This window comes from Nerophis lumbriciformis, linkage group LG09 (assembly GCF_033978685.3).
Source record: "Nerophis lumbriciformis linkage group LG09, RoL_Nlum_v2.1, whole genome shotgun sequence".
NCBI classification, from domain to species: Eukaryota; Metazoa; Chordata; class Actinopteri; order Syngnathiformes; family Syngnathidae; genus Nerophis; species Nerophis lumbriciformis.
In genome coordinates, this window is record NC_084556.2 from 21,619,566 (window position 1) to 21,636,784 (window position 17,219).

Sequence of the window (17,219 nt, forward strand, 5' to 3'; positions counted from 1 at the left end):
GCTTATTAGACCTGGGACAAAGACAGCAGTAATGGAAAGCTAACGTTCTACCAAAGAGTTTATCCACAGCGAGGGCGTGCAGGATACGGGATGCTCCGATCATGGAGCACATTGCGGCGAAGAGGGCGCCACAGTATATCCCTATGGTCACAAATGGCGGCCAAATGTTTATTCTTTGGAGGAAGCCATAATCTTGAATCAGCAGAGTCCTAGAGAGAGAAAAAACCTGGTAATGCTTTTATTTTAATTGACTGTAAAATATATTGCATTTAGAGTTGCTCTTCGGAGATTGGCCTTCATCAATTTTGACCAATGAAGGTCAAAATGTTAAAAAACTGTAAAGGACCCAATTCCCGACTACGCAAAGCAGCTAAATCATTGTGTTTTTATCCACTTGCATCTAGAAGACATAGGGCTAATCTACTAACATCCAAATAAGAAGTGCTAAATAGAGAGTGCAAACTCATTTACAAAATAGTAAATAGCGTGTACTATTAGTGGGCGATCTGCTAGGACTGTGTGTACAATTAATAACGAGTGCAAATGTTGTGCAGACAGCCCTGTTTAAATGAGGACTCTGTGTGTATACCAACTGTCACCATGGAGACAACTCATTTCGCCCCACATTTATGGCATCATCGTCATCATATAATATGGCCACTTTTCTCTAGGCTATCGTAAAGGGTGATCAAGACAACAGAACCTATTTTCAGCTCGCTGAAGGTGCGCTTTGGGAGGCGCAGCGGTGTTGTAATTGTACGTCTGGAAAGATCCAGTTGCAAGAAAATGCATGTTGCAAGAACTTTTTTCATATTGGGAAAACAAACAACATGGAAAAAAGGCAGCAGACACCAAAAAGAATACATTTAATTTGTTTTAATTAGCTCCTTAAGTCATCCAACAGCTGTAAAATTGCCATTGCTGAATAGAGAACATGTCTAGTGTTTTTACTTCTGACAGTCCAGACAAAATATTCTCAATCGCCTGTCCTTGCAGCACGATCGCCTCTTTTCTCACAGCCATTTGTATGTAACTGTGCCAGTTTACACCAACATTTCAGATGTTTTAAATAAAAACGCAAAAACAGAGACCGCAAACCGTTTTAAATTTGATAAATCCTTTCACAAATGATAAATCTCCTCCTCCTGGTATTGTGGGCGGTCTGATAATCAGCATATATTCTGCATGTACATGAAGACGAACACACTAAATGGATTGCGCTCTCTATTTTGCTTAGTGCAGTCCTTCTCAAAAATGTTCTGTTACGCACCCCCTAGGAAGAAGAAATTATTTTGCGCCCCCCTACTCTCCACCGTGACTTTAAATAGTATAACTTGTCTGTAAAAAGTGTTATAACTATATGTCTGCAAAACATTGTAAGCCTATTTACATTAAAGGATAAAACACACCGGTCTTTCCTTGTCTCTCACCGTGGTTACAGTGAAGCCAAATGCTACATAAGCTTCATCATATTCTGATACGGCAAAAAAAGCATGTTCCCCCAGGCATCGCACCGCGCCCCCCCCCCAAGGGGGTCTGCCCCACTATTTGAGAAGGACTGGCTTAGTGCTTAGTGGGTGCTATCAAGTTTGTTCATGTTTTAATACACGCAAACACAAGCAGATCAGGCCCATAATGTACAGCTGAATAGATTATTACTAGGGAAGTAACGGTTTCAAAATGTCACCGTACGATATTATCACGGTATTAAGGCTATGGTACGATATTATTGCGATAAAGAGGTTATGTTTTGGCCTGGGCTTGTTTGTTAGCAACATAACTCAACCAGTTATGGACAGATTTATTGTCACGGCGCACGCGCAGTCCCGTATGCTTTCTGCTGAGAGCACAACCGACGCCTCTGCTGCAGCCGTGCCGAGACACGCCTCTGCTCGCTCCGCATCGCGACCATGCGCCGGCAAAGTTGCAGGCAATCTGCAATATACGCACCTGGGACTAATCAAGACAAGCAGCATAAAGACCAGCGGACCCGAAGATCCAGTGCCGGAACGTAGTTCAGTCCTCGTAGTAAGCATCCCGTCTCTGGCTCCCCTCCCGCGTACTTGCTCTCTCTTTGGGCCTTCCCAGTCCCCGCGTCTTATGTCCTTTGTGTTTCCCGCAGTGCATTCCTTGTCTCCCGTGATCGAGCTGTGTGCCTCGACTTCTTTTTGGATTCCGGACTGCCCCCCTCTATCCTCGACCCCTGCTTGGACACGGACCTGTTGATGCCTCGCTATACCCCCCCAACAACCTGCCGGTCTCACTGACGTTCGAGCCTGCCTTTCCCCTCCAGGACTTCCGCCTCTCGCTCAACATAACACTCAGCAAGTAATTTCCACACATAATCTCACACTCTTGGAATTTAGTCACACTCCATTCTTGAGTTTATTATTGTTTATTATATATATATATATATATATATATATATATATATATATATATATATATATATATATACACATATATATATATATGGATTATATATATAATAAAACATAGAGCTACTACACCCTCTTATGGTATGTGCTGTCTACTTCCCCCATACTTAACATTTATGGTCCAAAAAAACTATTAATTTTTATCTACGACGAGTACGAACACACTTCACTTCCTGCTTACAGCGTTAAACGCGGCCGCCTTGCCAACCCCGCGCTGCGCAAAGGATTCTGGGAGATGTAGTTTAGTAACAGAGCCGACCAACGCTAAAACGCCAGAAAAAAACTACCCTCACCAACTTTTCCTTTGGTACCGTCACTTGTCACGGTATTATTGAGAAGACTTTGAAACTAAAATACCGCAGTCTTAATAATACCGTTACATCCCTAATTGTTAGCTATATTTTTTTTCGGACCAATTAAGTGTAATTGGATAATTCCCCACAGTGCATCTGATGATTACTCAGGACACACTGATGTGCCACGGCACAGTGGATGAGAATGACTGATCTACAACATTTAATAGGCATTGCCATAGTTCCCCACCTGTCACAGGTGGCGCTGACCAGGAGGAAGAAGAGAACGTAGACAATGAATGTGTAAATGACGGCCACGATGGTACCTTTGGGGATGGATATGCTTGGAGTTTCCAGGTCTCCTTCAGAGAGAAGAGCAAACATCTCATTAGAACAAATTGTTTAATTTCACCTCACAAGACTTATTTAAAAAGTTGAAACTACAGTAAGGAAGGGATTCATATGGCCCCATTCCTGGGTGGATCTTGCGTGAGAGGAAGACGGGGGGGTTATCATTTTGAAATACAGTTTGCTGAAAATTATGGAAAGGGACACTCAACATATCAATTGCTGCTGTGGTCAAAGTTGGAATTGCCACCAAACAACTTTTAAGACATGCAACACTCTACTGCCATGTGGCGGTTAAGGTGGATAGTGCACTACCAAATTTGTCATGTTTCATGTATCGGGTCAATTGTGACAAATGGGGCCATATGAATACCCTTGACACAATCCAGTGTAATGTAACAAGCTATAACCTGACATGTTGGCTCCAGCCATAATTCCAGTGCAGCTGGTGAACATGACGGCGAACACGGTGGCAAAGGACATTACAGTGTGGGTGCTGTAGTCCAACGAGTAACCAGCTAAAGGTTGGAAAAGTGATGTTAAATAAGAAGTAATAAATGTCAGCGTACAGCCAAACACTTACGGCCCAGGTTGTTCTTCAGCGTTGTTAGGTTAAAGCCCGTGTAGCTGGCGTTATAACGCTGGGTCTGGTTGCCAGGACCCAAGTGAGTGAGGACAAAATCTAGAGGTTTGACGGCCAAAGAGCTGATAAAGACGGACAACAGCGACACGGTGACCAGCAGCAGGATGGCGAAGGCGGTGCGGGAGTAGATGTGGGCGCCCACCAGACACACCAGAAGACACAAGAGGAGGACTACAGAGGAGTAGAGCACGATGTACCAGTAACCTTGAGGGAGCACGCGCACACCCTCGGACACGGATGTTTCTGAAAGCAAACAGACAAGACATTAAAGTGTGCCAGAAATGAGGCATTGAAAAATAAAAGGTAACTGCTAACTACTTATTTGCTATTACTTTTACCATCATATTTGTACATGTCGTATTTGCTGATGTTGCTCTATTGTTGTTGTTGTTGTTTTTGTCTTTCTGTCTAATCCCCCTCTTGTCCCCACAATTTCCCCCTCTGTCTTCTTTTTTTTCTCTTTCTATCCCCTCCTGCTCTGGCCCGGCTGCACTAAATGATAATATAAATACATTTAATAAAGTCAAATACAAATAAGGCAACAAGAGAAGTATCCTACACTTCTCTTTTGTAAAGTAAATCTGAACAGCCGACATGGGCATCTACATCAACTATATGATTTGCCTGAGAAGCTGGACAGGACAAAAAATAAAAAATAAATAAATAAAAGGTTGTTATGTTGTTTGGTTGCTAAATCTTGGAGGCATAATACAATTCTGTACTTGGCAACCACTAAAACATTTTGCAATTGACTTAAGACAGCAAAGTTTGTTGTACAAAAACCCTATTTACTGTAAATAATGAATTACTGTATATACCTACAACACAGACGAGGGTTTGGCAATATAGATAATATATTAATGATGTCAATTTGGCTGGCGATAAGGCATTTGATTCTATCGCCATATCGTGATAATGCAAGTTGATGACACATTCTAACTGTGTCCAGCAAATTTGACAGAGACAAGCGTACAAACGCGTCCTCAACACACTGAAGGATTCTCACTAATGTCCCTCCTGCTTTTAAGTCACTAATCTTCGCCTCCATGGCGCCAAATAAACTATGTTTCTTACTGGAGGACGAGTAATAGATAAACATGCTAAGCTGCACACTGCAGGGGGATACGGTAACCGCTAAGCTCGAGCTCTTGAATGCAAATAAAGGTAGGCGGATCAAATATTTTTTGTTGTCAAAAGATCTTTTGTCATTTTTGTTATCGGTTATAAACTCAAGAAATAAGTCCCTGGACGCAGGACAAAAATTATTTCAGTAAGAGCCAATAGTAAGAAATAATTAAAATATTTAGTTGACATTGTTACACCCATACCCTGTGCTTTTGTCTAATTATTGTCATCATAAATGGAATCATTCATTGATCTTGAAAATGTGAAATATCAGTATACCCAAAAGTGTAGTATAGTGCAAAAACTATTGTAAAGTATCCAATCAACTAAGAAATAGTGCTTATTAGGGGTGTGGGAAAAAAATCGATTCATATTCGAATCGCGATTCTCACGTTGTACGATTCAGAATCCATCCATCCATCCATTTTCTACCGCTTATTCCCTTTGGGGTTGCGGGGGGGCGCTGGAGCCTATCTCAGCTACAATCGGGCGGAAGGCGGGGTACACCCTGGACAAGTCGCCACCTCATCGCAGGGCCAACACAGATAGACAGACAACATTCACACTCACATTCACACACTAGGGCCAATTTAGTGTTGCCAATCAACCTATCCCCAGGTGCATGTCTTTGGAAGTGGGAGGAAGCCGGAGTACCCGGAGGGAACCCACGCAGTCACGGGGAGAACATGCAAACTCCACACAGAAAGATCCCGAGCCTGGGATTGAACCCAAGACTACTCAGGACCTTCGTATTGTGAGGCAGATGCACTAACCCCTCTCCCACCGAATCGATTCTCATTTTTTAAAAATCAAATTTTTTTTTTTTTTTAATTATTTTTTTATTAGTTTTTTGTTGTTGTTGTTTTTTAATTAATCAATCCAACAAAACAATACACAGCAATACCATAACAATGCAATCCAATTCCAAAATCAAACCCGACCCAGCAGCACTCAGAACTGCAATAAACAGAGCAATCAAGAGGAGACACAAACACGACACAGAACAAACCAAAAGTAGTGAAACAAAAATGAATATTATCAACAACAGCATCAGTATTAGTTACAATTTCAACATAGCAGTGATTAAAAATCCCTCTTTGACATTATCATTAGACATTTATAAAAAAAAAAAAAAAAAAAAGAACAATAGTGTCACAGTGGCTTACACTTGCATCGCATCTCATAAGCTTGACAACACACTGTGTCCAATATTTTCACAAAGATAAAATAAGTCATATTTTTGGTTCATTTAATAGTTAAAACAAATTGACATTATTGCAATCAGTTGATAAAACATTGTCCTTTACAATTATAAAAGCTTTTTTACAAAAATCCACTACTCTGCTTGCATGTCAGCAGACTGAGGTAGATCCTGCTGAAATCCTATGTATTTAATGAATAGAGAATCGTTTTGAATCGGGAAAAAAATTGTTTTTGAATCAAGAATTGTGTTGAATAAAAAAAAAAATCGATTTTGAATCGAATCGTGACCCCAAGAATCGATATTGAATCGAATCGTGCGACACCCAAAGATTCACAGCCCTAGTGCTTATTACATTTGAACAAAAGTGTAGATGGATCTGTGTTACAGCAGAGAGGAAGCAGTTATTATCAGTAAATTAGCAAGTACATTAAGAACAGTTATCAATCTATAACAGTAAATGACACCATTTGTTACCGCATGCATCAACAGCCAAATTAGGAGCATTTTTACCTCACTTTAAAATGGTTCTATTATCATTCATATGCCAAATAACATATCGTGATATATATTGTTACGGCTGCAATATACTGTATACATTAGGGAAGGAATTCATATGGCCCCATTCGTGGGTGGATCTTGCATGAGAGAAAGGTGGGGGGTTACTCGTGAGTGCACTGTCAACCTTGCTGCTACTCGAGCCGGCTTCTGCAGCCCCGGCAAGCTGGCTGTAACCCGCAAGCTATTATCCTGCCACATCAAACCTCCAGGGGCCAGATGCAGCCCCCAAACACGGACAACCATTCCAAGGCTTCTGAGTATATATACATTTTGCAATGCAGTATACTGAAAATGATGGAAAGCGCCACTCTATATAGCAAATGACGCTGTGGTCAAAGTTGGAATTGCCACAAAACACGTTTAAAGATATTCAACACTCTACTGCCATCTGGCGGCTAAAGTAGATAGTGCACCCCCCAATTGGTCATGTTTCATGTGTCATGTGCGACAAATGGGCCCATATGAATCCCCTTACAAATGTATTGTAATATAGATTTTAGAACATATTGCTCCTCCCTGATGTGACTAATTAAGTGAGGTTCTCTAGGCTGGGAAAATTAGTGAGTCAATACTTGTGTGTTTGAACCTTCGGAGGGGGTTTTCTAAGCAACATGATGCTCACCCTGCAAGAATCCTTAGCCCGGAGGTAATTTATTTTTTAAACTTGAGGTTTTAAATGTGAATAACTGTAGCTCATAACATAAGGGCGGTATAGCTCGGTTGGTAGAGTGGCCGTGCCAGCAACTTAAGGGGTTCCAGGTTCGATCCCCGCTTCCGCCATCCTAGTCACTGCCGTTGTGTCCTTGAGCAAGACACTTTACCCACCTGCTCCCAGTGCCACCCACACTGGTTTAAATGTAACTTAGATATTGGGTTTCACTATGTAAAGCACTTTGAGTCACTAGAGAAAAGCGCTAATGAAACATAATTCACTTCACTTCACAACTTCTACTCCGCCTTTTGTTTTTGTGAAAAGGGTACTGTACTTGAGACTGTTCAAATAATAAATGTTTTTAATCATCTTATTAACACTTTTTGATTTGGATTAACCATGATTAATAGTCACAAGTTATTACTCGCTTCCATAATTTAAATAACTTAAAAAAGAGCCCAACATTTGGACACAAATGCAATTATATTGTCAGAATGTCATCCAGGAAAATGTTTGTAATGTTTTATTTGAATGCATGTCATTTATTTGTTCAAAACTAGGTAACGGTTTTAACTTAAGTCGAGTCTGGGTGTAGTCCTCGCTCATCTTTGCACTGACGTATGCGTTGAACTGATCACTGACCTTATAGCAACCTGTGCCATATTTCAAGTAACCGTCCACGGTTAAGGTCGGTTACACATCAAATAAACTTACCAGCATCCACGCCAAAGACGTCAAGTATAGCCTCCACAAGACCAAGAACATATTCTCCACACGCAAACACTTTGGCCAAGAAGAACATCAAACCAATGCTTCCTCCAAACTCAGGTCCCAGGGATCGACTGATCATGTCTGTTGAATAGTCAAGGTTTTTTTTCACGTATTGTAAGACTAGAAAAATGCATATACTCCACATTAGTGAAGGCACTGGTTAAGATACAGTAGGCACCACCGCCTTGTATGGCCCCGTTGGTGGAAATGGCACAGATAGACAAGATGGTGAGCGTTATGATGGTGTAGGCTACAACCACCATCAGGAGACCTTCCAGGAGACCAGCGTGGCCAACAACAAACCCTGCAAAATGAGATCATGCCAGCGTAAGCTCATTTACATAAACACTGAACCGTTATCGTACCTTTAAATATGCATCACTCACCTGTTCTCAGGAACAATACGATACTGAACATGGAGAGGATGGTCGGCACCATCACCCCGAAAAAGGTGTTGAGCTTCCGAGGCTCTTTGCTGTGTGTGCCAGAGCTGGAGTCGGGGGACGTGTCCCCTACGGCGCCGCATGTTGCTGCTGCCACCGTCAGACCACACATCCCTGAAGTAATGAGGGGCGTGCGTTCGTTGGACATGACTGCTGCTTCCTTAGTTTGCCCTGTGAAACAGATATCTACTTTGAAACATCTGCCACATATCCTAAATGAGGATTTACTGTCTTCCAATTTTGGTGCAAGTTGCAGGTCAGGGTCCCCGATCTCACAAAAACATTTGAGGTCAAATCACTTTCAATTTGGTACTTTCATGGACATGTTAACTTTAGTTGGTTATAAGCAAAAAGTTAGTATAGTGCAATTTTAGAAAAATTAAACAGTAAAATGATGACATAGAACTTTAGTAAGGATGTAACAATATGAAAATGTCATATCACAGTTATCATGATCATTACAGTATTGTGCTAAAAAGTACTTAGACAGACAAACACTAAAATATTTTGACTGAACGATTATTTTTTATTAACTAAAATAAATACACGCTGTTAGAAAAAACACTATTTGCCATGTTTTGTGTTTCTAATACATCACGGATAGTGTTTTAGTCTTAGTATTTAATCTGTTTTAATGGCGAAGCTTTTATTGTTTTAAACATTAGTTTTAAAAATCCTGCCTGTACGAAAATATCAATATTCAGTTACATATTCAGCAATGTTTTTCATGAATTTTGTCATTCTTCCAATCAAATTAGTATTATTTTGTTTTTTTACTTAAAGGTGCTGTTTGCAACTTCCTCACAGTAACATTTTTATGTTAAATATAACAAGAACACCACTGGCAACCTTTTGATACCAGTAGTGGTTTAACAGAACACATTTGTTTGACAATTCCCTAAATTTTTCACAATTACAAAGTTTAAGTAATTAAGATTTTTACTAACCCGAAAAAAATTATTGGTGTTTACGGAGGTCACTCACCCGGTCTCAACAACGAGTATGTGCAGGGAGCCTGCGCACACATATAAATGCAGTCCAAAAGAAGCAAGGAACAATTTGCAGTCATGTTGTTATGATAGAATATACAGCTAAAGCTTGCTCTCCAAATTGCTATTATTATCTAACAACACCTAAAGCTAATGCGCGTGCATGTGTTACGTACGTATGTATTTACTAGGGCTGCGAATCTTTGGGTGTCCCACGATTCGATTCAATATCGATTCTTGGGGTCACGATTCGATTATAAATCGATTATTTTTTTCGATTCAACGCGATTCTCGATTCAAAAACGATATTTTTCCGATTCAAAGCGATTCTCTATTCATTCAATACATAGGATTTCAGCAGGATCTACCCCAGTCTGCTGACATGAAAGCAGAGTAGTAGATTTTTGTAAAAAGCTTTTATAATTGTAAAGGACAATGTTTTATCAACTGATTGCAATAATGTAAATTTATGTAAACTATTAAATGAACCAAAAATATGACTTATTTTATCTTTGTGAAAATATTGGACACAGTGTGTTGTCAAGCTTATGAGATGTGATGCAAGTGTAAGCCACTGTGACACTATTGTTCATTTTTATTTTATATTTTTATTTATTTTTATAAATGTCTAATGATTATGTCAATGATGGATTTTTAATCACTGCTATGTCGAAATTGTAACTAATATTGATACTGTTGTTGAAAATATTCATTTTTGTTTCACTACTTTTGGATTGTTCTTTGTCGTGTTTGTGTGTCCTCTCAATTGCTCTGTTTATTGCTGTTCTGAGTGTTGCTGGGTCGGGTTTGGTTTTGGAATTGGATAGCATTGTTATGGTATTGCTGTGTATTGTTTTGTTGGATTGATTAATAAAAAATTTAAAAAATAAAATGTAAAAAATTTAAAAATTTAAAAAAATAAAATCGATTTTTGAAAATTAGAATCGATACTGAATCGTACAACGTGAGAATGGCGATTTGAATTCGAATCGATTTTTCCCACACCCCCAGTATTTACGTCATTACGTACGAGAAGCTGTGAGAGGGCGGGATATACTGTGTAAAATACATTGGAAAGTTGCCACCTCTGGGCATCTGTGTATATGCAAACAGCCCCTTTAACTAACTAAACGTTGTTTATATTTAAAGTACATTTTGAGTTATGTTATTTGAAATACACAACTTTTTAAATTTCAGAAGACACATTAGGTATATTTGCAAAAAGTATCGGATTGGTATAGCCGATACCAGCCTGAATTTCACTAGGTATCGTATCAGAAAGAAAATCAGTGGTATCGTACATCACTACTAGCCTCAAAGAAAGATGTGCACAAACTACAGTTAAATCTAAACTTAAAAATTAATACATATGAATAAGTTATTATAGTGATCGGTATCGCCCAGAAAAAAACAATTATTTATTGTTGATTTCCTTTAAATGTAATCGAATACACATTTCTTGAGGCCAAAGGGTTCATATTTTGTTTATTTTATTTTATGTAGAAAAAAAAAAGCTCAAAACAGTATGGCTGGTTATTAGACAAAAACAATTGTAGTCAGATTTAGTTCCTAAAACAGTCGCATAACAACTACAGTACACACTACATGCAATGAAGTTATTATTGTCCAAGCCAAGAAGAAGAAGAAGAAGAAGAAGAAGAAGAAGCACTTCATTATGAGGAGCCATTAGGGACATTATTCAGAATTAGTAGTATGAGTGAGAGGTAATTCTGAATAATGTCCCTGACGGCTCCCCATACTTTATTGTCATTGCACAAACACAAGGAAATTTCATGTGCCAAGCACTCACATGTTCCTGAAAATGCTAATCAACATCCTCACCGTAGCAATGTGTTACGAAACACTATGAGACTAATGTATTATTGTAAAAGGGTCATCTGAGCATAGTGAAATGCAGCAAATCTAATTGGCAAAATCATAAACAGCCTGACAGAGCAGTCAACTGATACTAACACATAGCCTGATGCATCACATTACTTTTGACGGCTGACAATTTCCATGTTCTACCTATTTTGTTTTTTGCGTAGAGCGCAGCAAAGTTCAAACGATGACACAGTACAGTAGCAGGAATGCCCAGCCTGTGATGTTTGCCGGCACTCTACGTTTAATAAAAGCTGCTCACACCTCTGTTTAGTATTTGGAGCCAGCTGACTCACACTTGCTTGTCTGACTTGACACACACTTCAAACTAAAAAAAAAAAACACAGTACTTTTTCCTTCATATTTTTACTGACTGGAAATTTCCTCAAAACTCGTTATCTTCTTCCTGTTGCTAAAACAGCAAGAGGAACAACGTGGTGTGAATGCAAGCGGCCTAATTTCTTCAATAACAAAACTGCCTCTCTCCTAACTTAGTCTTTGTTCAAACAGTAACTGCTCATTTGGTGCATATGCATTGTTTCCCTTGCAAATACTCAACGGGATGAACTGACAATATGGAAAATAATATTACTATTGCAGATCATTAAGTAAAAGTCCCACCTGGTGATAACAAAAACTGAAACAATAGCCTCTTGTTGTGTGCGATTGTTAGACATATTTTTTTAAATACACAACAGCCGTTGTGTTCTTCACACAGACATCCATCATCAATGGCACTTACTGTACACCCTCTAATTTGACATTAAACTCCAGTATAAAACTAATCAAAATAAAGCATGGTCATAAACACAGAACTGGAACGGCATCATATTATGTGTTTTAAGGAAACTCTGGTTATGATTTATTTGTTTCAGTAATGTAACAAACTACATCAAAGACCATCATATGGTTACATTTGCACAATTCAACATATCTGAAAAGATGTAGGCTTTATTTAATCCTACCCCTTCTTGTCTTTTACTGATAATTATTAAAGTTAAAGTTAAAGTATCAATAATTGTCACACACACACACACTAGGTGAATAATTTTTGGTGATTTAACCCCCAATTCCAACCCTTGATTTATAAATAATAATTATTAAATAAATATATATATATATATATATGAATTATTTCCACAGTACATGGTACATGTTTACCTTAAGTTCACTCAGTGTGTGAAAGAAAGGAAGAAAGTGTCACATTTCAATAAGTAAAACCGTAAAAAACATTCTGTGTAAATATACATACTAGAAAAACTTAAACTATAGTGCAAACTACAACCACAATACTTGACATAATATTTGTTATTTGTTCATTGTACACTTTCTGTCAGTTTTTAATCCTTTATTGATTGATTGATTGATTGAAACTTTTATTAGTAGATTGTACAGTACAGTACATATTCCGTACAATGGACCACTAAATGGTAACACCCGAATAAGTTTTTCAACTTGTTTAAGTCGGGGTCCATGTAAATCAATTAATTTCTTTCCTTGCTATCCACAATCTCTATACACTCCATTATCACATTATTTCAATCTCATATTATTTTCTTTCCCTATTAGAAAATGATCAAACACGAACAGAGGAAAGACTCAGCCAAGGGACTACGCTTCTTCCATGTTGAATTGTGCAAGTGTAAACATGTGATGTTCTTTAACATGTTATAGACATTTTCGAACAAAGCGTTATTTTTGTAGAATCCTAAGGGTGGTAAAAAGGCCAAGTATTTACCCCACAGGGAAAGTGTATGTTTTGGTCATTTCATTTTCGTTTCATTAATGGAAATGGCAAACCAAAAAACGACTGGTTTATTTGAATTTCACTTTTAAAAAACAAAAAAAGAAAAGTTGTTCTTTTTTGGTTTTGAAGAGCTATAACTACATATAAAAAACAGTTTGATTTTCATTGTATATTTCATGTAACACACATTTACATGCCTAGTAAAGAGATATGGAAAAACAGACCAAAACAAATGTTTTTTTCATATTCTGATACTGTAAGTTTTTCTTTTCAAAATAAAAGCGGGGATACTACGTAGTATCTGTGTGTCTGGCTAATATTATTTGGAACCCTACACAGAAACTATTTTAAACATGGTAAAATAAGGACTGACATCTTCAGAAATCTCTACGCACGTCACATGAAAGTGGAGGCTGAAAATGATTTGATCAAGCACTGCATCAAGGGTCTACGACATTTAGTATCAAAACATTTTGCGGCCTCTTCCACTGAAGAAAAATAGTATAGAGCAGTAAAACGTAACACAGCTTATAAAGGTTATAATAGTTTTCATCGTTTTTTTCCATCGAGTGCAACAGAAAAACCATGTCTCTATGTGAAATTAAACCTCTCCCTTTCCTATTTTCTTTTTTTGGCAAGTCTTTGGGGTTAGCTTACAGAAGGGGTTGCATATTCGAGAAGCTGAAGTGAACACACAGGCTTCCATTCTCTTTTACTTTTCTGGCTCCTTAGAACTCAGCCTGTGTGCAATCATGGTCTCACAGTCTATTGGAAAATATGGAACTCTTTATAAAATTGCAATGCCTAAACCAAATCTGAGGGAGTCACAACAAGGAGGCAGAAGAGCCACATGTGGCTCCAGGGCCACGGGTTGCAGACCCCTGGACTATACAATACAGCAATTTATTACAGTATCACAGGCCACTCCGCGGTCCTGTCTTTTGAAATTACTACTTGTGGTTTCGGTGTCGGAATATGAAAAAAAAAGTCAGTTTTGATCTGTTTTTCAGTTTGCTTGTAGAAATGAGTACCATTGTGATTTTCCAGCTATTATTTTGAAAATAATATTAGTTTTGAAACATCCCGTTTCTGTTTCTTGGGGATTTTTGTTCATATAAAATACAAATTGAAAATCAAACCATTTTTTTATATAGTTATTGCTTTTTGGCATCAAAAAAAGAACGCAAGTTATTTTATTTTATTTATTGCATTTTAAAATGAAATTCAAATAAACCAATTGTTTTTGTTTTTCAATTTCCATTGATGAAAAGAAAATTGAATGACCAAAAATATACACTGATTTATAGTTGTGCAGGTTGTGGCAAAGTTGTCTATATTGCAGTCACACCGGTTGGCCAATTGGAAAATGCAAGAAAAAAAGACAAAAATGCTCAATTTAAATCTGATTAATATTTAATGTTCCTTTTCTGCGTTGTTGCTCGTACTAAAAATAAAGGCTGTCGTCCATTCCAGATGTTGCTGCGTGCTGCCAGTAACCATCTTAAGCGGCCATCTGATGGTCTCTGTGTCCATTTGGAGTACAGTTACGTTTCAACATAAATCTTCAGTCACGCCAAATAACGAACTCACTAAAATATATAACGAGAAAACAGCTCATCTACTAGTGTTATGTTTTGTAGCAAGTAAGCGAGAGTAGCCACCCGACCTGCCTCGTCGGCGGCACACACCGTAACGATAAAGCAACGCACCTTCGAAAATGAAACACAAAACAATAAATGTACACATCTGAATGAACGTATGTATAGACTCCTGCAGCTTTTATCAAGCTAAACCACAATATGGACTCTTAAACTCACCACTGCCGCTCGTTGACAAACTATATAGTCCCCCACTTCCTGCTTCTGGTCAACTCCGTAGTCGTGTTTAATATGTCCGCTTTCACGTCCACGGTACTCGGTGGTGATGGCCGCCGCTGCCTCGGCTGTCCCAGGCCGGTGGTCGGCGCCGAGTAGTTCCCGGTGCCGATAGCTGTGGCCAGAGGAAGATGACCAATGACAACAAGGCGGCATGGCACGCCTCGTTCAGCGATTATTTGCTCTGAAGTGTCATGGGAAAGCGGAAAAACCACCATGTGACTCTTAAAAGGGGCGGGGCAAACATATACAATAATAGCCGCGCCCCTTCTTCTTCCTCCTCTTCTCTCCGTTTTTTATTTGTCTTTATGTAATCATTTGTTTACACATTTACTTTGCTTACATTTGTGCCTTATAATTTGTATTCCAACATAAGTGTTCATATTATGTTTGTAGAGTTGAACTGCTTAATGTATTGGCCTTGCAATGTGGTTTTTACGCACCAGGAGGCGCTGTTGCTTGACAACAGAGCTTTACAAAGATAGATAGATGTATGGACGGATAGATAGTAGGGGTGTGGGAAAACATCGATTCAAATTTGAATCGCGATTCTCACGCTGTGCTATTCCGAATCGATTCTCATTTTTAAAAAATCGATTTTTTTTATTTGTATTTAAAAAATATATATATATATTTTTTCAATTAATCAATCCAACAAAACAATACACAGTAATACCTAACAATGCAATCCAATTCCAAAACCAAACCCGACCCAGCAACACTCAGAACTGCAAAAAACAGAGCATTTGACAGGAGACAAAAACACGACACAGAACAAACCAAAAGCAGTGAAACAAAAATGAATATTATCAACAACAGTATCAATATTAGTTACAATTTCAACATAGCAGTGATTAAAAATCCCTCATTGACATTATCATTAGACATTTATAAAAAAAAAATTACAAAATGAACAATAGTCTCACAGTGGCTTACACTTGCATCGCATCTCAATAAGCTTGACAACACACTGTGTCCAATATATTCACAAAGATCAAATAAGTCATATTTTTGGTTCATTTAATAGTTAAAACAAATTTACATTATTGCAATCAGTTGATAAAACATTGTCCTTTACAATTATAAATGCTTTTTACAAAAATCTACTACTCTGCTTGCATGTCAGAGTAGTAGAATAGAGAATTGTTTTGAATCGGGAAAAAAAATCGTTTTTGAATAGAGAATCGTGTTCTATTGGGGAAAAAAATCGATTTTGAATCGAATCGTGACCCCAAGAATCGATATTGAATCGAATCGTGGGACACCCAAATATTCACAGCCCTAATAGATAGATAACCTTTTATTCAATTCCACAATTGGGAAAAGATATGGCTGCAGTGCAGGTTTTTACATACAGTAACAGAAATAAAACGTAATGAAGTGGTCTCCTGCTGGTGTCTAGAGTCAGGATCGAACATGGTGAGGCTGCATTTCAGTTTTATGCTCATAAAATATGAAATAGTCTTCCAGAAGATGTGAGACAGGCCTCAAATCCAGGCTGAAAAAAAACGTTTATTTAATTGTGCATATATCAACTGAAAGTTTTTTTTTTTTTTATCTACACCAGTGGTTCTCAATATTTTTTCAGCAAGTACCACCTCAAAAAACACTTGGCTCTCCAAGTACCAACATTGCAATACAGTAGCATAGTAGGGCTATATATTCATTAAAAAAAACAAGGCAGGGGTGTAATGTAACAAGTATCTTTAATATTTTGGTAACTGTAACATTACATACAGTTTGAACAGTAACACCGTGTTTGAATATGGGAAAATAAAACTCTGTACTTTAATCAAGTGATTCTTTGGCGTAACACTAGATAGAGCCTGTGTACCCCAATTTGAAAATCACTGACCTACACCATTTGTTTGTTTGTTTGTTTGTTTGTTTGAATTATGATTTTTATAATTTAATTTGTCCTGATTTTAATTTAAATGATGATTATTTGTATGTTTATTTTATATTTTCATTTTTGCCGTCTTGTAATTTTCTGTAAAGCACTTTTAATTGCCTTGTGAAGATTTGTGCCTTATAAATAAACTTGCACTGCCTAATGAAAAACTAAAAATGTGTAATAAATAACACATATTGCGCACTATGTATATATAGAACAAAACAAAAAACACAATCTTAACACTTGTATTGCACACAAAGATCACAATTCTCACACAAGTGTGTTGTAAAGTCTAATGGCTGCTGGTAGAAAGAACCCGTGGTAGTGCTCCTTCTTGCACTGTGGATGTAACAGTCTAA

The 17,219-nt window shown here is 37.9% G+C and overlaps 1 protein-coding gene across 1 annotated transcript in view; it reads right to left on the minus strand.

Annotated features, from left to right (window-relative positions):
- Positions 1–15,163, minus strand: part of slc12a9 (solute carrier family 12 member 9) — a 30,408-nt gene extending 15,245 nt beyond the window's left edge. The window contains exons 1-8 of the mRNA XM_061962257.2: positions 14,910–15,163; positions 8,419–8,646; positions 8,202–8,336; positions 7,976–8,113; positions 3,663–3,965; positions 3,490–3,597; positions 2,982–3,093; positions 52–209 (exon numbers count right to left, since the gene is read on the minus strand). Of these exons, the coding sequence (XP_061818241.1) occupies positions 52–209; positions 2,982–3,093; positions 3,490–3,597; positions 3,663–3,965; positions 7,976–8,113; positions 8,202–8,336; positions 8,419–8,623 (1,159 nt within the window). The 5' untranslated portion in view covers positions 8,624–8,646; positions 14,910–15,163. The remainder of the gene's footprint in view (positions 1–51; positions 210–2,981; positions 3,094–3,489; positions 3,598–3,662; positions 3,966–7,975; positions 8,114–8,201; positions 8,337–8,418; positions 8,647–14,909) is intronic.
- Positions 15,164–17,219: the final 2,056 nt, after the last annotated feature.